We start from the raw sequence: 17,801 nt of genomic DNA on the forward strand, positions 1-17,801 counted from the left end.
AAATGAGTGCAATTGGGCAAGAAAAAAGAACGACTGAATGGGTTGCTATGTTTCTAGAAAATAGAACTCAGAATTAGAGTAGGTGAATCTTTATCAGACCATGTAATAATTAAGAGGGGAATTCCTCAAGGCAGTATTATTAGACATTTATGTTTTCTTATATATAGAACATGATTACTTTTTTTTTGCTAGGGGCTTTACGTCGCACCGACACAGATAGGTCATATGGCGACGATGGGACAGGAAAGGCCTAGGAGTTGGAAGGAAGTGGCCGTGGCCTTAATTAAGGTACAGCCCCAGCATTTGCCTGGTGTGAAAATGGGAAACCGCGGAAAACCATTTTCAGGGCTGCCGATAGTGGGATTCGAACCTACTAACTTATCTCCCGGATGCAAGCTCACAGCCGCGCGCCTCTACACGCACGGCCAACTCGCCCGGTAGAACATGAGTAAAGAAGTGGAATCAGAGATAAGGCTTTTTGAGGATGATGTTAATCTGTAGAGAGTAATAAATAAGTTACAAGATTGTGAGCGACTGCAAAATGACCTCAGGAATGTTGTGAGATGGACAGTAGACAATGGTGTGATGATAAACGGGGTTAAAAGTCAGGTTGTGAGTTTCAAAAATAGGAAAAGTCCTCTCAGTTTTAATTACTGCGTTGATGGGGTAAAAGTTCCTTTTGGGGACCATTGCAAGTACCTAGGTATTAATATAAGGAAATATCTTCATTAGGGTAATCACATTAATAGGATTTCAAATAAAGGGTACAGATCTCTGCGCATGATTATGGGGGTATTTAAGGGTTGTAGTAAGGATGTAAAGGTGAGGGCACATACGACTCTGGTAAGACCCTTACTACAGTATGGTTCCAGTGTATGGGACCCTCAGCAGGATTACTTGATTCAAGAACTGGAAAAATCCAAAGAAAAGCAGCCCGATTTGTTCTGGGTGATTTCTGACAAGAGAGTAACGTTACAAAAATATTTCAAAGTTTGGGCTGGAAAGAGAAGGGAGTAAGGTGACGAGCTGCTCGACCAAGTGGTATATTCCGAGCTGTCGGTGGAGAGATGGTGTGGAATGACATTAGTAGACGAATAAGTTCGAGTGGTGTCTTTAAAAGTAGGAAAGATCACAATTTGAAGGTAAAGCTGTATTTCAAGAGGAAAAATTGGGGCAAATATTCATTTATAGGACGGGGAGTTAGGGATTGGAATAAATTAAATTACCAAGGGAGATGTTCGATAAATTTCCAATTTCTTTGCAATCATTTAAGAGAGGGATAGGAAAACAACAGATAGGGAATCTGCCACCTGGGCGACTGCATTAAATGCAGATCAGTAGTGACTGATTGATACTGGAAATACTTAAGTTGTATGTGAATTAGTATATATTGATGCGGGGTTTAGAATGTTAAACTACTAGCATTTCTTGTAATATTTTACCCATGGAATTCTTTGATGTACACTTGTTGTTGTTGTGTAGTTATGTTTTAACTTTATTATAACTTGTAATGTTAAGCTAGTAGTAAGCTCAATCTATAGTATCGTAAGCCTTAGTGTTAAGCACTAGAAATACTTAAGTTGTGTGTGAAATTATATACAACGATGCTGGATTTAGAATGTTAACCTAGTAGTAATTCTTGTAACATTTATTTCCATAGAGTTACTTGTTGTTGTTTTATTGCTGTTGGGTAAATATGTTTTAACTTTACTTTATTATTACGCTGCTGTAAGTGACCATTGCCACCTAGATATTTCTCAATTGCGATGTATTTGTTAATAATAACAGTAATAATAATAATAATGATTAATATACCATGCAGAGTTGTAAAAATGAGTTGTAACACGGGAATAAAACATTTCCGTACCCATGTTCATATAACATATTTTTTCTTCTACCAGTGAGGAATGTGTCCTGACAGTTTATCCGTATCTTATTGTTACACCCTGCACGATTATATATCGATATATCGATCCGAACACGTGACTTATTAATACGGTTACGTGTCCTCGAATGGTAGCAACCTTCTCAACACACTTCACAGGCAGAGGAAATTCCTTCTAGAACTTCAGAATTGCACTACGAGCTCCGACCAATTCACCTATAACTTGGACGTCGTCGAGTTGTTACTTTTTGCTTGTAGAAAGCTCTACTAGGCTTGTAGTTATTTTGGTTTCCTACCAGGTCTTATTCTGGTTGCCCTGAGTGGTGTTCCAATCGTATGGTCGGGTCGATAATAAAGACTTTCATTCTGTCCTCATACGCTATTATATCGATTCGCCACGTGCTTCCTGCCCTGATACACCGTGGATTTCTTCTTACACATTCGTAGACGAGGGGAGTTCCTGAGCAATCAATGTTCTTGTTTTGTGGTGAAGTGAGTTTTCAGTGCATTTCGCCGTACAGAAGGAACCTAGACGAGGGCCAGTTTCAACGTATTGTAACACAATTCTTACTCATAAATTGCAAACTAAAGTTGCTAGGATATGCTTATTTAGGATGTAATATAGGCCAATACATCGATTTATACTGTAATAATTAATTTTCTGACGATCAGGTATTTAGTAACGCTGTATTAGGTAGATACGCGCTTGAGTAAATTATTAATTTCCTTTTGAAACTAATTTATTTTACATAGACATCATTAATTTGACATTCACGGATATATGTTTGGTGAATTGGTTGATGGACTATTGGTAAGTAATAAAGAAAGAAGAAATAATAAAGGAATAAAAGGGTTTAAGAAAGAAGGTGATATGAGAAGGAGAAGGAGAGAGGTAGAAAATCTGATCACCATCGTAATAAAGAAATATCATTAATAATCTAACCGTTTCTTACTTCAACGTTTGAACCAACGTTTCATACATATCTTCAATTAAGGCCCCGTCACAAAAGGAAGCATCTAACACGTTTTTAATCCTGAAGTAAACTTTACACATTTCTTAAAGTTCACAAGTTTCACATGACCATGGCTGACTTAGAAATAACTCACCTTCACAATCATGTACGGAAACATAACATTGAGATCAGAAGCTCTATACCGCAAATCATTCTTAAAACCTGTTTATCGTCGCCATAAGAGCTATCTGTGTCGGTGGGACGTAAAGCCCCTAGCAAAAAAAAAAACCTGTTTAGCCGCGGGCAGGCTTCCCGCTTGAGGCATACACATGGTATACACAACAAATGTAAATTATTAAATCCTAGGTGTATGTAACACAATGGAAGACTTATTCGTACTGTTTACATTTCATGCGAAGTGTAAGAAATATTGACAGGAACTGAGCACATGTATGCATCTTACTAGAACAAGAAGAATGCTAATTTTAACACACTTTTCCTTAAAAAGTTTGCTCCTCATTTGTACTAAACATAAGTTGCTCCTTGCATTCCTAAACATTTAGAAATGTCTGATACGACTTGCATCAATATATACCATATCATTTCTCACTTCACTCAAGAATGACTGCTCGATCATGAAAATGGATCAAAAGTTAATTGCATTATGGTGGAAATTATTCTTGACTTCTTCCACACTTCATACATACATACATACATACATACATACATACATACATACATACATACATACATACATACATACGTACATACATACATACATACATCTTCACTATAGACTGCTGTGACTTTCAGTGTTCAGTGAACAAGCCTTCGTGAATTAACTACGAGCCTCTACCATCCTCTGTTTGAAAAATAACTCTGCTAAATTCTACACCATGTTTACAGAATAAAGACTTCATCTAACCATGGTGGTATTGGTCTCCCTCAGTTTCTCTTGTTCCCCACGGGCGGGCATATTATTTTACTAGGTAAAATACAGTACGCCTCATACGTCTTCATCACCGAAGCCCATTTATACGCACTTGTTGAGTTCCTTCTTAACCTAGATTCTACTCCCGTTGTTCCCATCTGTTAGTACCAGCAGTTCGGTTTCGTTGCATACGATTGAATGTGTATAAATGCAGTATCTTATAAAATGTGTCTGGCTACTTGTACACTTGTACACTTGATTGATGAAAACGTTTAAGTCACGAGATGATTCTTGGATAAAGAATAATGTTGTGGTGACTGTATTTGCAGTGAAGGAGGCAGAGAGTATGTTGTTCAATGAAAAGACTCTTTTGGAGAGATGGACGTAGATGTGGATAGATAGTTCATTTCCCTCTCATTTATTGTCTCCATTAAAAATACAATTCGTACTCCCCTCGCTACTAGATGGTTGAAACAACGCGTCTATATATACCAACGGAGATTTTACACATTTCTGAAAAGTTTAATGTATATGAGCACAAACTTTAAATAAGAAAGAAATGAATCTAACCATCGATGCTTTGGTTTTCGTCTGCTTCTTTTCTTTCCCATGGACGAGTCAATTATTTTCTTAGGTAAAGTAATATCCACCATTCGTCTCCCAAATCTTCATAACCGACAACTGATTCCTACACTCCTTTCATCCTTACACATGTTTTGCTCATCATTTAATCTTTACTTTTGCCTCTCCCGTTCTTCCTACTGTCCTTTCTTTATTCACAATTCCATTCAGTTTTTTATTTACTTTAAGACTGAAGCCATTCATTTCAGTGTCGAATTAATTTATTTTTGGTAGTCGGAATGAAGAGACAAAGACCAAGCTGAGAATGGGTTACAAATTTCGAAAAAAAAAACAACAAACCTTTCTTTAAGATTTTACCATCAATGTATGACTTATTTCGACCTCTATAACCTCTGAAAATGTTACAACAAAAACGTCTAATGTATTCATGCCAGGAAGCACTTCTAACGCTTTTCAATGTTCCGACAGTCACTTTACTTAATTCGAACGGGTCTTTTCCAGATTTAATGATGTCAGAACCATGTACAGACCAATTATCATAAAAAATTGTGTAAAAAGTGTATTTTTGAGAGTCAATGATGTAAACTAGAGCCTCCATGGCTCAGGCGGTAGAGCACCGGCCTCTCACCGCTGGGTTCTGCGCTTCAATTCTCGGTCACTCTATGTGAGATTTGTGCTAGACAAAGCGGAGACGGCACAGGTTTTTCTCTGGGTACCCCGCTTTTCCTGTCATCTTTCACTCCAGAAACACTCTTCAGTATCATTTCATGTCATCTGTCATTCTTTAATCATTGCCTCAGAGGAGTGTGACAGGCTTCGGAGGCCGGCACAGTTCCTATCCTCACCGCTAGATGGGGATTCAGTCGTTCCATTCCTGACCCGGTCGAATGACTGGAAACAGGCTTTGGATTTTCAATTATGTAACCTGATAAAACTTTAAACTCTTCTCCTGAAAAATCATGGATTTTGTATAATTGTAACACGTTCGTTGTCGGCCATCGGAGTTAGGAAAGAATTCAATTGATGAAGCTGTACGCATAAACCGGCTTCAATGGTGGGGTCTTGTGAGGCGAATGGAGAATGATAAGTTACCCAAGGATATAATGGTCTCGATCGTGGAGGGCAAGATAAGTAGAAGGAGACCAAGACGACGATGATTAGACTCAGTTTTTAATGATTTAAATATAAAACGTCTAAAACTAAACAAGGCCACAGAACTAGTTGCAAATAGAGAATCGTGGTGGCGTTCAGTAAATTCGCAGAGGCTTGCAGACTGAATGCTGGAAGGCATAACAGTCTATAATGAAAATTTACATAATTTTCTAGTCTTTTAACGTCCAAAAAACATATCGAAGGATTTCGGCGACACGACGAAGAAATGGGAGACGGGTAGGATTGGAAAGGTAGCGGCCGTGGCCTTAATTAAGGCCGTGTGTGAAATGGGAAACTTCCGAAAATCATCTTCAGGGCTGCCGACGGTGGGATTCAAACTCACCGTCTCCCGAACGCAAGCCTACCTTTATTCGACGGTAACCGCGTGGCCAACTCGCTCGGTATTACTTAATATAACCTATAGCGTCTCTCAGTACTTCGCACCACGTCGGAAGCCTATTTGTAACAGTGAAATATCAACAATTCAAGACAGAATTAATCAGCACGCGAATGTCGTTCGAGACTACTACATTGTAAGAACCAGCTGGCAGATTAGTCACAGTAAAGGAAATAAGAGACAGAAAATTCGAGTCCTTGTGTAACTATCCTCATAAAGGGAGAGCGGTCCCACTGCTTGCGCAGATCCCATCGGCTAACTCTTTAGTAATAAATAATAATGGACTCTCGAGCTCTGAATGGCGAAACATGTTGAAAACGATGGCGGTGGTCGCTCCGGCGCGCTCCCTCCCCGGGCGTTCCACGAACAGCCCACCGCAGACACTGTAGTGAGTACGAACCCCCACACACGTGCTCAGAAAATGCCCTCAGGAAAATTACTACGTATCAAACATCAGTAGCGGTGATTGGAATTTAAAAATAGGGGCAAAATTTTTTTACAAACAAAAAATACCCGGGTTTGCGGGATAGCTGGGGGTCGGCGGTATATATATCAAAACTGAAAAAAAAAAGCCACAAAATTGTACATGTTTATGCTCTCTGAGCAAATTTCGACAGAAAGGCCGCTTTCGTCACACTCCTAGCCCTTTCCTGTCCCATTGTCGCCATAAGACCTATCTGATTCGGTGCGGCGTAAAGCAAATTTAAAAATCTCGGTACGCAGTAGTAATCCTATCCATCGGAGATGAGTGATAACAGAAGATACAAAGCACATCACAACAAACAATGCTCAATGTAATGTTACTGCTGATTAATTTCATGAGCTTTCTATAATGTATCGCCTCACGTTTAGGTTTGATGTTTGTTGTTTTATGGGGCCTAACATCGAAGGACATCGGCCCACATTTAGCTTTCTTTCGACTCTGTGATATTAGGGCGTCTTATAAAATTATTTATAGCGTAAAGTTTATCATTCCTCGACTTTACATACAGATTTTCATTAAATTCTGGTCACCTATTTTCTCGTGACTCGGCGCTGATATGGACTTGGTAAGAAAAATCCAAATTTATGAATATCTTTGTGATCATAGCCGGTACGATAACAATGTATAAGACATAAATGATCGGAAGTTTAATACTGTATAACTTTAGTTATGTAGTATTTATCGATACGACCACTAATAATATAAATATTTGAGAATTACATTTTAGGCCTTCCCCTAAACTACCATTTCGCTCAACGTGAATATAATTATTTATATCCTAGATTATAGAGACTTATTCCCCAACTTTGCATACCGATTTTCATTAAGATAAGATCACTAATAACATAAAGATTTGAGAATTAAATTTTGGCGCCTTCCCCTAAACTACCATGTTCCTCAGCGTGAATACAATTACTTATAGCCTAGATAGTAGCGACTTATTCCCCTACTTTGACTACCAATTGTCATTAAGATACGGCCACTAATAACATAAATATTTGAGAATTACATTTTAGGCCTTCCCCTAAACTACCATTTCAATCAGTGTGAATACAATTTTATGTTATAGAGACTTATTTCCCGACTTTTCATACCGATTTTCATTAAGATACGGCCACTAATAACATAAATATTTGAGAATTAAATGTTAAGCCTTTCCCTAACCTACCATTTCACTGAGCGTGAATACAATTATTTACAGCCTAGATTATAGCGACTTAATACCTGACTTATAATACAAATTTTCATTAAGATAGACCACTTATAACATTTATATTTGAGAATCAAATATTAGGCCTTCCTCTAACCTACCATTTCACTCAGCGAGAATAAAATTATTTATGGTCTAGATTTTAGCGACTCATTCCCCGACTTTGCATTCCGATTTTTATTCAGTTCTCTTCAGCCGTTTCTCGTGATGCGTGTACAGACAGACAGACAGACAGACAGACAGACAGACAGACACACAGACAGACAGACAGACAGACAGACAGACAGACAGACAGACAGAAATTACGGAAAATTAAAAAGTGCATTTCGTTTTCACCGTGGACACGACTGATACAGAAATACCATCCTTTTTAAATTCTGAGCAAAAAAAGGTAGGCCTACAGACAAAACTTATTTTATATATAGAGAGAGATTCAAGTATTCGCCCAAGACATATCAACAGATACAGTATAATTTGGTAGCAATGTAGGACTAGATCCGTAAGTGATAAATTTAAAGAACATGTATGGTTATAATTTTTAAAATTATCAGTTATTAAACATTATTTTAGAATATTTAACTTTTGTTCCTTTTTTTGGCACGTTAAGTCCCACTGACATCGTTTACCTTTCTTTCACAGCTCATCGGAAGTGTTGGAAATCGGAGTTCCGTTGTGACAACGGAGAATGCATTCAACCAGGTTTTGTGTGTGACGGCTACTTCGACTGTATAGATCATTCGGACGAGTTGAATTGTGGACCAGGTAACGTAACTTACTCTTTACTTCGAAATGTATCTTTGCATGCTAGTCATATGAAACCAAATCAAAATATCTTACTGTGATACCTGTCGAATGTATTTATGTTCCATTAACTCCATATTACGTGACCATCATGATCTATTCATTACATTACTTTGTTAATGTTTCATATTTTATATTTTGAAGAAAGTGATAATACACACAAAGAGATACCACAGAAAAAAGGAAAGTTACCAATGGATTGTCAAGGTATACAAAATGATACGTTTCATAGACTGTATACATCGGTACTGTACTGTATTATTAAACTTTCCTCTGAACAATGAGATATATTTCGTTTCTCCTGTTTTTTTGAAATTTCCATCACCTGATTTTCTTTTCATTTGTGTGAGAAAATATTGTACGATTTCATCTAAATTTGGCCGATATATTGCAAAATGTTTCCCCCTTATACATTGTTGTAATTCATTATGGAAGTTACCACAATGCGAAAATAACCAAGAACAGATATTACCGACGTAATGTAAAGCGTTGTGGGTGGTATATTGCAGAAAACACTTTGAAATAATCTATATCTACGCATAGTTTGGAATATTATTGCAATGATAGTTGATAATACAACAAGTCAAAGTATTATTTCAAAATTTGAATAATGCTAACTTCTTCTTCTCCTACTTAATCTGTTTACCCTAAAGGGTTGGTTTTTCCCTCGGACTCAGCGAGGGATCCCACCTCTACCGCCTCAAGGGCAGTGTCCTGAAGCTTCAGACTCTGGGTCGGAGGATACAACTGGGGAGGATGACCAGTACCTCGCCCAGGTGGCCTCACCTGCTATGCTGAACAGGGGCCTTGCGGGGGAATGGGAAGAGTGGAAGGGATAGACAAGGAAGAGGGAAGGAAGCGGCCGTGGCCTTAAGTTAGGTACCATCCTGGTATTTGCCTGGAAGAGAAGTGGGAAACCACGGAAAACCACTTCCAGGATGGCCGAGGTGGGAATCGAACCTGCCTCTACTCAGTTGACCTCCCAAGGCTGAGAGGACCCCGTTACAATCCTCGTACCACTTTTCAAATTTCGTGGCAGAGCCGAGAATCGAACCCGGTCCTCCGGGTGTGGCAGCTAATCATACTAACCACTACACCACAGAGGCGAACATAATACTAACTACATATATAAATACATCTTTGTTATATATTGTTATACTTTTTAACGTTCAGTCTGCAAGCCTCTATGGATTAACCAAACCCCTCCACAATCCTCTTAGTAATATTAGCTCTGTGGCATCGTTCAGTTCCACAAATGTTTCTGAGTGTGACTATCGCTGCATTTGTCTCCCTCTACTTTCATTACCATCCATTGCTCTCCGAGATAACCTATGCTCCTCCATTGGCCTTACATTTCTCCACCACCGAAGCCGATTTATACGTACAGCTTCATATATCAAATTTATTCCTAATTTAGCCACTATGTCTTAATTTTGTGTAAACTGCTGCCATTATCTCCGCCTATTTTGTCAGCAATCACTCTCACTATTTTCAGGATTGTTACTTCCAGCTTATGAATAAGACATCCTCATTTCAAGTAGCTTTCACTCTCATACAGCAAATTCTGCCCGAAATCATACTAAAGTAAATATAGTTTCACACTAGAACACACTTCATTCCTATAGAATACCGATGATCACAACTGCAAACTCACTGCTTTAGCTTTATTGTGCCTTGGTTTTTTTCAGTACGTTGCATTTTCGTATTCCCATCTGGCATTTAATCCTCTTCAATTTCTTCGCTAGTGACATCACATTATTTTCAAAATAGCTCCCTCTGTGGATGAGTGGTAGAGTATCGGCCCCCGGATCTCAAGGTAGCGAGTATAAACCCGTCAGATGTAGTCGGATTTTTGAAGGGCAGGAAAAAGTCAGTTCGACATTCCATGTCGTAAGATGACGGTGTGAAAAAGATCCCTGGTAACAGATTTGGTGTTTATCCGACAAAACGCACTAAAACTCAGCCATAGATGTCCAAGAAAGATTCAATTTACCCTGCCATCTAGTAGGCTTAGAGTGAAACGAAACGTCGAAATTTACTAACAAGCAGTCAGATGGCGTCGAATTAAAATGCATGCACACGGTAGCTGAGGCCACGCGATTATTATTATTATTATTATTATTATTATTATTATTATTATTATTATTATTATTATTATTATTATTATTATTATTATTATTATCATCATTATTATTATTAATATTAATATTAATTTTTGAAGTCAACTCAAGTCTATATCAGTGTTTCTTTGTCTGTCTGTCTGTCTATCTGTCTGTCCGTTCGGCTGTTCCACCATCGCGGCGAAACGGCCGGTTAGATCTCGACCAAACTTCATATTTAGAGTATACTCATTATTATTAATTAATTATTAATTAATAATAATATTAATAATAATAATAATTAGTTTGCCATTAATAATAATAATAATAATAATAATATTATTTAGTTTGCAAAATGCTAATTCTACATTCCACCTATTTTCAAGATCAGAGAAAGCTAAATTTGGCTTACTTAATTCCCTCATTTTATGGTATGCTTACTTTAAAATCACGTAGTATAATCAACTTAATCAAATATTAAATTTGATATCGTATTTACAGGGAGTCAGATAATATATAAAATGCGCTGAAAGACAGCAACTTGAGGATATTTTAAGTAATGATCTTATCCTTTAGAAGTAATCTGCAGTTAAGAGAGAAGTATGTGCGAATTTTCACGGCAACGACCTGCGGAAAGAAAAACATCCCGGTGAAGTTCAGTTTTGTGAAGGCCATTTCCGGACACATGGTGATGAAGTATTTTGGTTGTCTACATATAACAAATACCTGAAATTATGCCCCCTAATTTCGAAACACCCTGTATAGATTTGATGATGCTTGTTGTTTTAAGGGGCCTAACATCGAAGGTCATCGGCCCCTGTATAGATTTAACGAGTAATCTATATAAATAAAATTTTAGGGGGTCCACTGTCTGTAATTTCGTTTATTCAGTCAATTTCGAAGATATTTATCCGTTTTAGATCAACTCAACTCCGTATCAGTGGTTATTAACTTTAATGTTTCTTTGTCTGCCTGTCTGTCTGTCTGTCTGTCTGTCTGTCTGTCCGTCCGTCCGTTCGGCTGTTCCACCATCACGGCGAAACGGCCGCATAGATCTCGACCAAACTTCATATTTAGAATATACTCATCCAGGTGCAGGGTTAAACATCCATTGAATTCAAAAATCACTGAATAGACTGGGGGTTTATACGAAAACCAGAGCATTTTTCTATTTTATCTTATACTGCCAACGGCCGTAGCCGTGTTGAAACACCGGATCCCGTGAGATCTTCGAACTTAAGCAACATTGGGCGTGGTCAAAAGTTGGATGGGTTGCCACGCGCTGTTGGTGGGGGGTAAGGGAATGGAGGAGCGGAAAGGAACTGGCCAGCCTACCGCACGTAAACTCCGGCTCAGGAACACCTCTGTGGAGGTTCGGACCTGCCTTCAGGCGGAATAATTCTTACCTTACCTTATCTTATACTATTGTAAAATCCGAAGACCGTATGTGAAACTTCTACTCACTTCAAACGACGTTTGTTATTTATGTTATTCCGGATGTAGGTGGCTATTCCATACGCATCGTGATATGTCACTCCAAGAGCTGTATAACAGGAATACGACTTCTGCTTCGAAACTGATCAGCATTATAAACAGAGGCTACAACCCAACTACAGAGTGGCAAAGACGGTGGGAAGCAGCAACGGAGATGCACCTGCACAGTATGTTCTCGAATGCCAAACTTCCAAGTGGATTCCAGCTACCACGTAAAACATGGACTGCTCCGAACAGAATAGGAACAGGCCATGGCAGATACAGAGACATGTTGTTTAAATGGAACAAGTTGCCGACACCCGCGTATGACTGCGGAACTGCACGACAAACCATACACCATATTGTCAGAGAGTGTGAAACACAGGGCATACACAGGCAGCAAAGTGGATTTTCTGATGGCAACTCCAGAAGCAATACAGTGGATCAATGGTCTTGACATTCAATTGTAAGGAGTCTTTTCTTGTTCATTGTTTTCTTGTTATGTAAATATGTATATAATTTATTTCTGTACTCAACTTGATTGTATGGGCCCTGCGCTAAGTAAATGAAACGTCTGTTATGTACACAATTTCGCTTACTCTTCAAATGACGGAGAAAAACGCATTTTTTTTTTCGGATTTCATGCTCTGCGTTGAGTGACCGACACCCTCGAAGGCCAACAACGAACCTCCCAGGTTACCATGGCAACGCTTCTGGCTGCTTGCCAGCAGGGAAGTAACTTAATGCTATTTTCACCAGTCATCACCATTCCTGTAAAATCATGGTTGTTCGGTGGGTAGAAGCCGAGAGGGATATCAAACTGCCATTCTGCGGGATATTCGCAGAATACCGTTGGAGGTTGCAGTCGTCTTCGAGTAGTACTAAGGGCGGCTTTTAATATTTAAACAGTACTACGGAATGTGGCCCATTATTTCACACTGAAAGGTATTTTTTTACATTTGCTATAATTTGTACTGTATTTTTCTTCTTCTTCTCCTACCATTTTCTACTTTAATTTCTTACCTCTGCCTTGCCGCTTTAAGCTTTAATTAATAACACCGTAAGTCATCGTCTTTTCTCTTTACCTAAGAATCCCTGCGCCTAAATTTTTGCCCTGTTATCGCTTTCTTAAATCCGTAACTCGTATCATCACACTTTAGTGAGGCATATTTCATTTCTCCAATATATCCACAGGGTATTTATTTACATGTTTGTCCTAACCGGCTTTCCTCAGTTATTATCCTGTCTTCAATCAATGTCAAAAGTCTTAACTGTATTACTTTCTTTCTTAATCTCTCCGTATGTATGCGAGTGTAAGTCCCGAAACCTTGACACTCTTTCCTTTGATGATACTATCCACTATTTCTTTCGTGTATTTTTTCTTTCGCTGTCTATGATTTCGCCGATTGAGTCGCATAACGTGCCGTTAAGTGGAACTTATTTAGAGTCAGTAGGTAGGTTGTGACACTTTCGAGAGTTGGTGCCTCTTTCCATGGCAATTAAAAACGCAGCTGCCAGTGAAAAATCTTCGTTCAAATCCTAAAAGCACCATTTCACGTCTAGTGCGTATGAGAATGCTTCTGAACCTGAGGCTGGTTTGAATGTGCTCTGATTTAGGAAGCCATTTGGGGAATGATGCTGATAGCATGCCAGGTTCATCTCGCAGAGAGAATGAAAATCTAGGGCTTCTGAAGCTACTTTTGATAATGTTGCTTTACATCCTAAGGTTTCCGAAGACACCGAGGAACCGGACACTTTGTGTCTCAAGAGTTCATTTATGTACAAGTAGATCTACCGAAACGAGCTTTGCAGATTATCAGCTTCCCAAGAGCGACACCTCTTTACATACCATCGAACTGAGGCAGGATCAAGCCCACTTCCGTTTTGAAATGTGGGGCTCAGCATAAGAACACAAGTGTAAGCATTTCTTTCACACAGTGGGGTATACTTTTCCATAGCGATGACCTACAGTTTTCATGAGCTAGCCCCAAATCAAGATGGCGGCCACAATTTGCCGGACGAACTAGAAATTTGAAATTTGGCAAAATTATATCTTTTAGCCTTTAACCGACGGAAGAATTCCAAGATGTTCCAATTTGTAACATTCTTGGCCTCGAAATATATGGAAATAAGGAGGCATTTTTATTGATCGTGCAGACCTTTGTTTCGGGATAATTGGTGGCTAAACGGTAAGTCGTATCACAAAACATACAGCACAATCGCCGCTCAATTTAGAGAGATCACGAACTTTGGTCCAATGACATATTTTCGTATCTCGATCCATTGTACGTTAGAGCTTCATTACTCGATTATAGGTGAAGTTTTAGTTTTCACACGTATATTTTATCTTATGCAAGGTAGCCTGCCATTTTAAGCAAAACTTCCAATCTCGATTGTGACACGTGTTAAGTAAGTGTGGCTGCCATTATAATTAAAAATCCCCAACTCGATTGTGACTGAAATTTGGAAAAGGGGCCTGTCATTTTAATGAAAGCTCTCTAACTCGATTGTGAATGCTGGTAAGCAAGTGAGCCTGCCGTTATACTGAAACTCTCGAAATTGATTGTGAATGGCTGTAGGAAATGTGGCTTGCCATTGTCATCAAAACTCCTCAACGTTCACCTTATATCGGAAGCAACGTATAGGGACCACCCTGTGGTGTTTCTCGAATAACGCTAAGAGACATGCAATTATTTAATAAAATGTTACTCACTGCGTGTACAGTAATTTATGTAGAAATTCGTATACGGTGTAGAATACCGTAGCAAACCACGGTTATATTTCCTAGTTCCTAATATTATTATTTTTGATAACTAACGTGTGCTTTTCATTTTTTTAAATTTAGCGTTTGCTTAATAGTTAGAAATATTATTCACTTGTTATCTGACCGGAAAGCCTAAGCTGTAATAGTAACTGAAACTAGACAACCCTGAAAGGTTTAATTCACACCAAACCGTTGAGGGACTACGTGACTCTTCATATAACTCCATAATTATTTTTCCGATAATTTGTACTCAGTTCCTCTCCCTACGTTAACAATCCCGACAGAGTGACAAGGTGCATTGTCCTGCTGGAAGTGGCCGTCACCATCAGGGAACACTGTTGACATAAACTGATGGACAATAAAGTCCAGATGAAGTGTAGCTGTTAAAGATTGGTGTACCGCAATAATAGGCTTTAGTGTGTCCGATGAAAACATCACTATGTCATTACACCTCCTCCACCAGTACGACCGTGCAGCCGCGTGCCACAGCCCCCCATGGAAATTGCCGTACTAGCGCTCGGCCGTCGACGTGATGAGATAGGAATCTGGATTCATTGAATCAGACGAACATTTTTCACATTCCAGTGGCGATGCGCTGTATTCTTTGGAGTACAGTCAGCATTGTGGTACGACTAGGTCGTCGATTCCGCAGTCCCTGCACACCAGTGGTTGATAAAACGTGTTCTTGGTAACACTGGTCTGGTAATCTCCTTTGTACCAGTTAGTGATATCTCGAAGTGTGACCCCGCGGTCACTCTGAATTATGCGCCACAGCCTCCACTGGCCTCTAGCATCAAGTGGACGATGCGTCGTTGTTTTTCTCTCGTTGCACCACTGACAATAGCGGCACGAGAGCAGCCTACAAGTCACGTCGTTTCAAAGATTCTGGAACTAAGGCACCGAGGCATTACAATTTGCCGCATATTAAACGCCGATATATCGGCTTTATTTTTTCATTCTGTCGCTGTAGAACTACTAACAGCAAAGTCTGTAGACCTGCTCTATATTGTACCCGTGCGGGATGGGTCATCTCATCATGATTTGGTACGATTGATATGATTTTGAAGTACTGGAATATTGGGGAATACTACCACATGTGCAAGTACATACACAGACAGAATTGTTGCCATGAAGATCATATGGACAATAGAAATGAAAATTTCCATTGCGAAAAGCCCGGCTAGTTAAGCTGTTTATCTCGGCAGAAATCACGCCAATTGTCCGCTCCCTTAACTACGAGAGTGGAAAGGGGAGAGATAATGACTAAGTCGCTAATTGCTACAAGAAAATGAATACCGATATTCCTGCTAAGTGTGAAGCGGCACGTACGCCAAAAGGTCTTAGAAATGGTGAAACAAATATTCCCAGACTACGGACATATATTCGTAATGTTGGCTACGGGGAAAATATGGAACATTTAAAAGGCCCGCTTTACTTTCTACGTCAATGACGAAATTGTGGTTACTATGTTAACTCTTTTCAAGGCTGCCAGCTTTGAATCTGTGAACATGAAATCCGGAAATCTTTCCAATTAATTATAAATAACATATTCTAATCACAAAACATAAACTGTGAGGATTTTAGAAGATGTTCATCATTAACTTTAATAATTTAAAGTATCAGTTTCTAGGAATTGACCCCAGCTGGACTGCTATTGGCCAGACCTACAGTACACCAAGACAACAGCGACACTAGAAATCTGCACAAGGTGGAAGACGGAAATATATTGGTATCTTATAAATCCATGCTTCATTCTTGATAAAATTACGACGTGTGAGTTAAAATTACCGGACCGTTCATTGGTGAAAATTTGAACGGCCAGCCCGGCCTCCAAAAACCTATTCAAGAAAACCACCTCCCTCTCTCTGGGATGACCTCAAATGAACCGAAGGAAGAGTTCAGGAAAGTATAAAAAAGGCCTCCGGACAGACTCGACAGACAACACTTGAAGAGTTTAGCCGAGGGTGGAAGTTCTGCCGCTCAGCGCAAAATTATCCGGGCCGCTCTTAAACTATTTACAATATATAACCCGAGTACGTTGAGTTCGTATTGGTCAAAGCAACAGTGATAAATTCCGTTTGACAGTTATTAGGATTCTCGTCACGTAGGAAGTAAATAAATTAAGTATAAATTACCGAAAGACGCCAGGAGCACTCGTAATGAAGGCAATGTGCCTAGCTTGCATTTATACATCTTTAGACTCTGAGTAGACATGCGAAGGGACATTTCCAGCATTCGCTTGGAAGGGAGGTAGGCTATAGTCTTAGTAAAAACAATCTAGCTGTAATAATTCAGACGGCGAGACTTCGTCATCTGTGAAGGAACACCGAGTCACGGGAGTGCCGTGTTCGATACTCGCGAAGCGCGTCGGGTCGCATAATACGGTACTTCGTCGCCTAGTATCAATAGTTCCTAGTTCGGGCAGGAACGAAGACAATTCAATGAATGTGTAGAAGGTCTTAGGCACCTAGAAGTCAGAATACTTGTATATTCTTGTGTAAAATTCATTTTAGATGTGTGGGACATATAAGATTAATTCTTCTCCATGTCATGAAGGCCAACACCATGTCAGGGTAAGGCAGATGGGGGCCTGAGCCCTTTGTCCGTTCAATGCCAAGAAGCCTACAGAAGAGATGAGTACCGTAATTTGATTAAATATGTCGGAAAATTGTCGCGTTAAAATGGGGAAATAAATATATTAATAATGGTTACTTAACCTAACATATGGGCCGCTTCTCGGTTCCATGATTTAGTTTAAATAAGATGGAGGGACATAATTAAATTAACTGTAAACATGAGTTAAATCATCAATTAAAGTTTGCTTTGTTGTACCTAAATTAACTGTGGGTTTATCATTTGTTTACTGTTGTGCTTTGGAGTGAGTTAGGCTCACCCATGTATTTAAATGAATTGCTCCACCGCGTTGGTCAATGTTATATTTTTAGTATTAGGAATAAATCATGCTGTTACATTAAATCCAGAGATGTGAAATTGCCAGTGAATTTAAATGTGTGTTTTACGTACGAAAGATCGGATAATAATAATACTGAGATGCCGAGATTTTGCTGGT

General features: G+C 39.1%; 1 protein-coding gene across 1 annotated transcript in view; it reads left to right on the forward strand.

Annotated features, from left to right (window-relative positions):
- Positions 1 to 17,801, forward strand: part of LOC136858487 (G-protein coupled receptor GRL101-like) — an 826,319-nt gene that overhangs the window by 408,226 nt on the left and 400,292 nt on the right. The window contains exon 5 of the mRNA XM_068225625.1: positions 8,234 to 8,356. Coding sequence (XP_068081726.1) covers positions 8,234 to 8,356 — 123 coding nt within the window. The remainder of the gene's footprint in view (positions 1 to 8,233; positions 8,357 to 17,801) is intronic.

Source organism: Anabrus simplex, chromosome 1 (genome assembly GCF_040414725.1).
Source record: "Anabrus simplex isolate iqAnaSimp1 chromosome 1, ASM4041472v1, whole genome shotgun sequence".
Taxonomy (NCBI): Eukaryota; Metazoa; Arthropoda; class Insecta; order Orthoptera; family Tettigoniidae; genus Anabrus; species Anabrus simplex.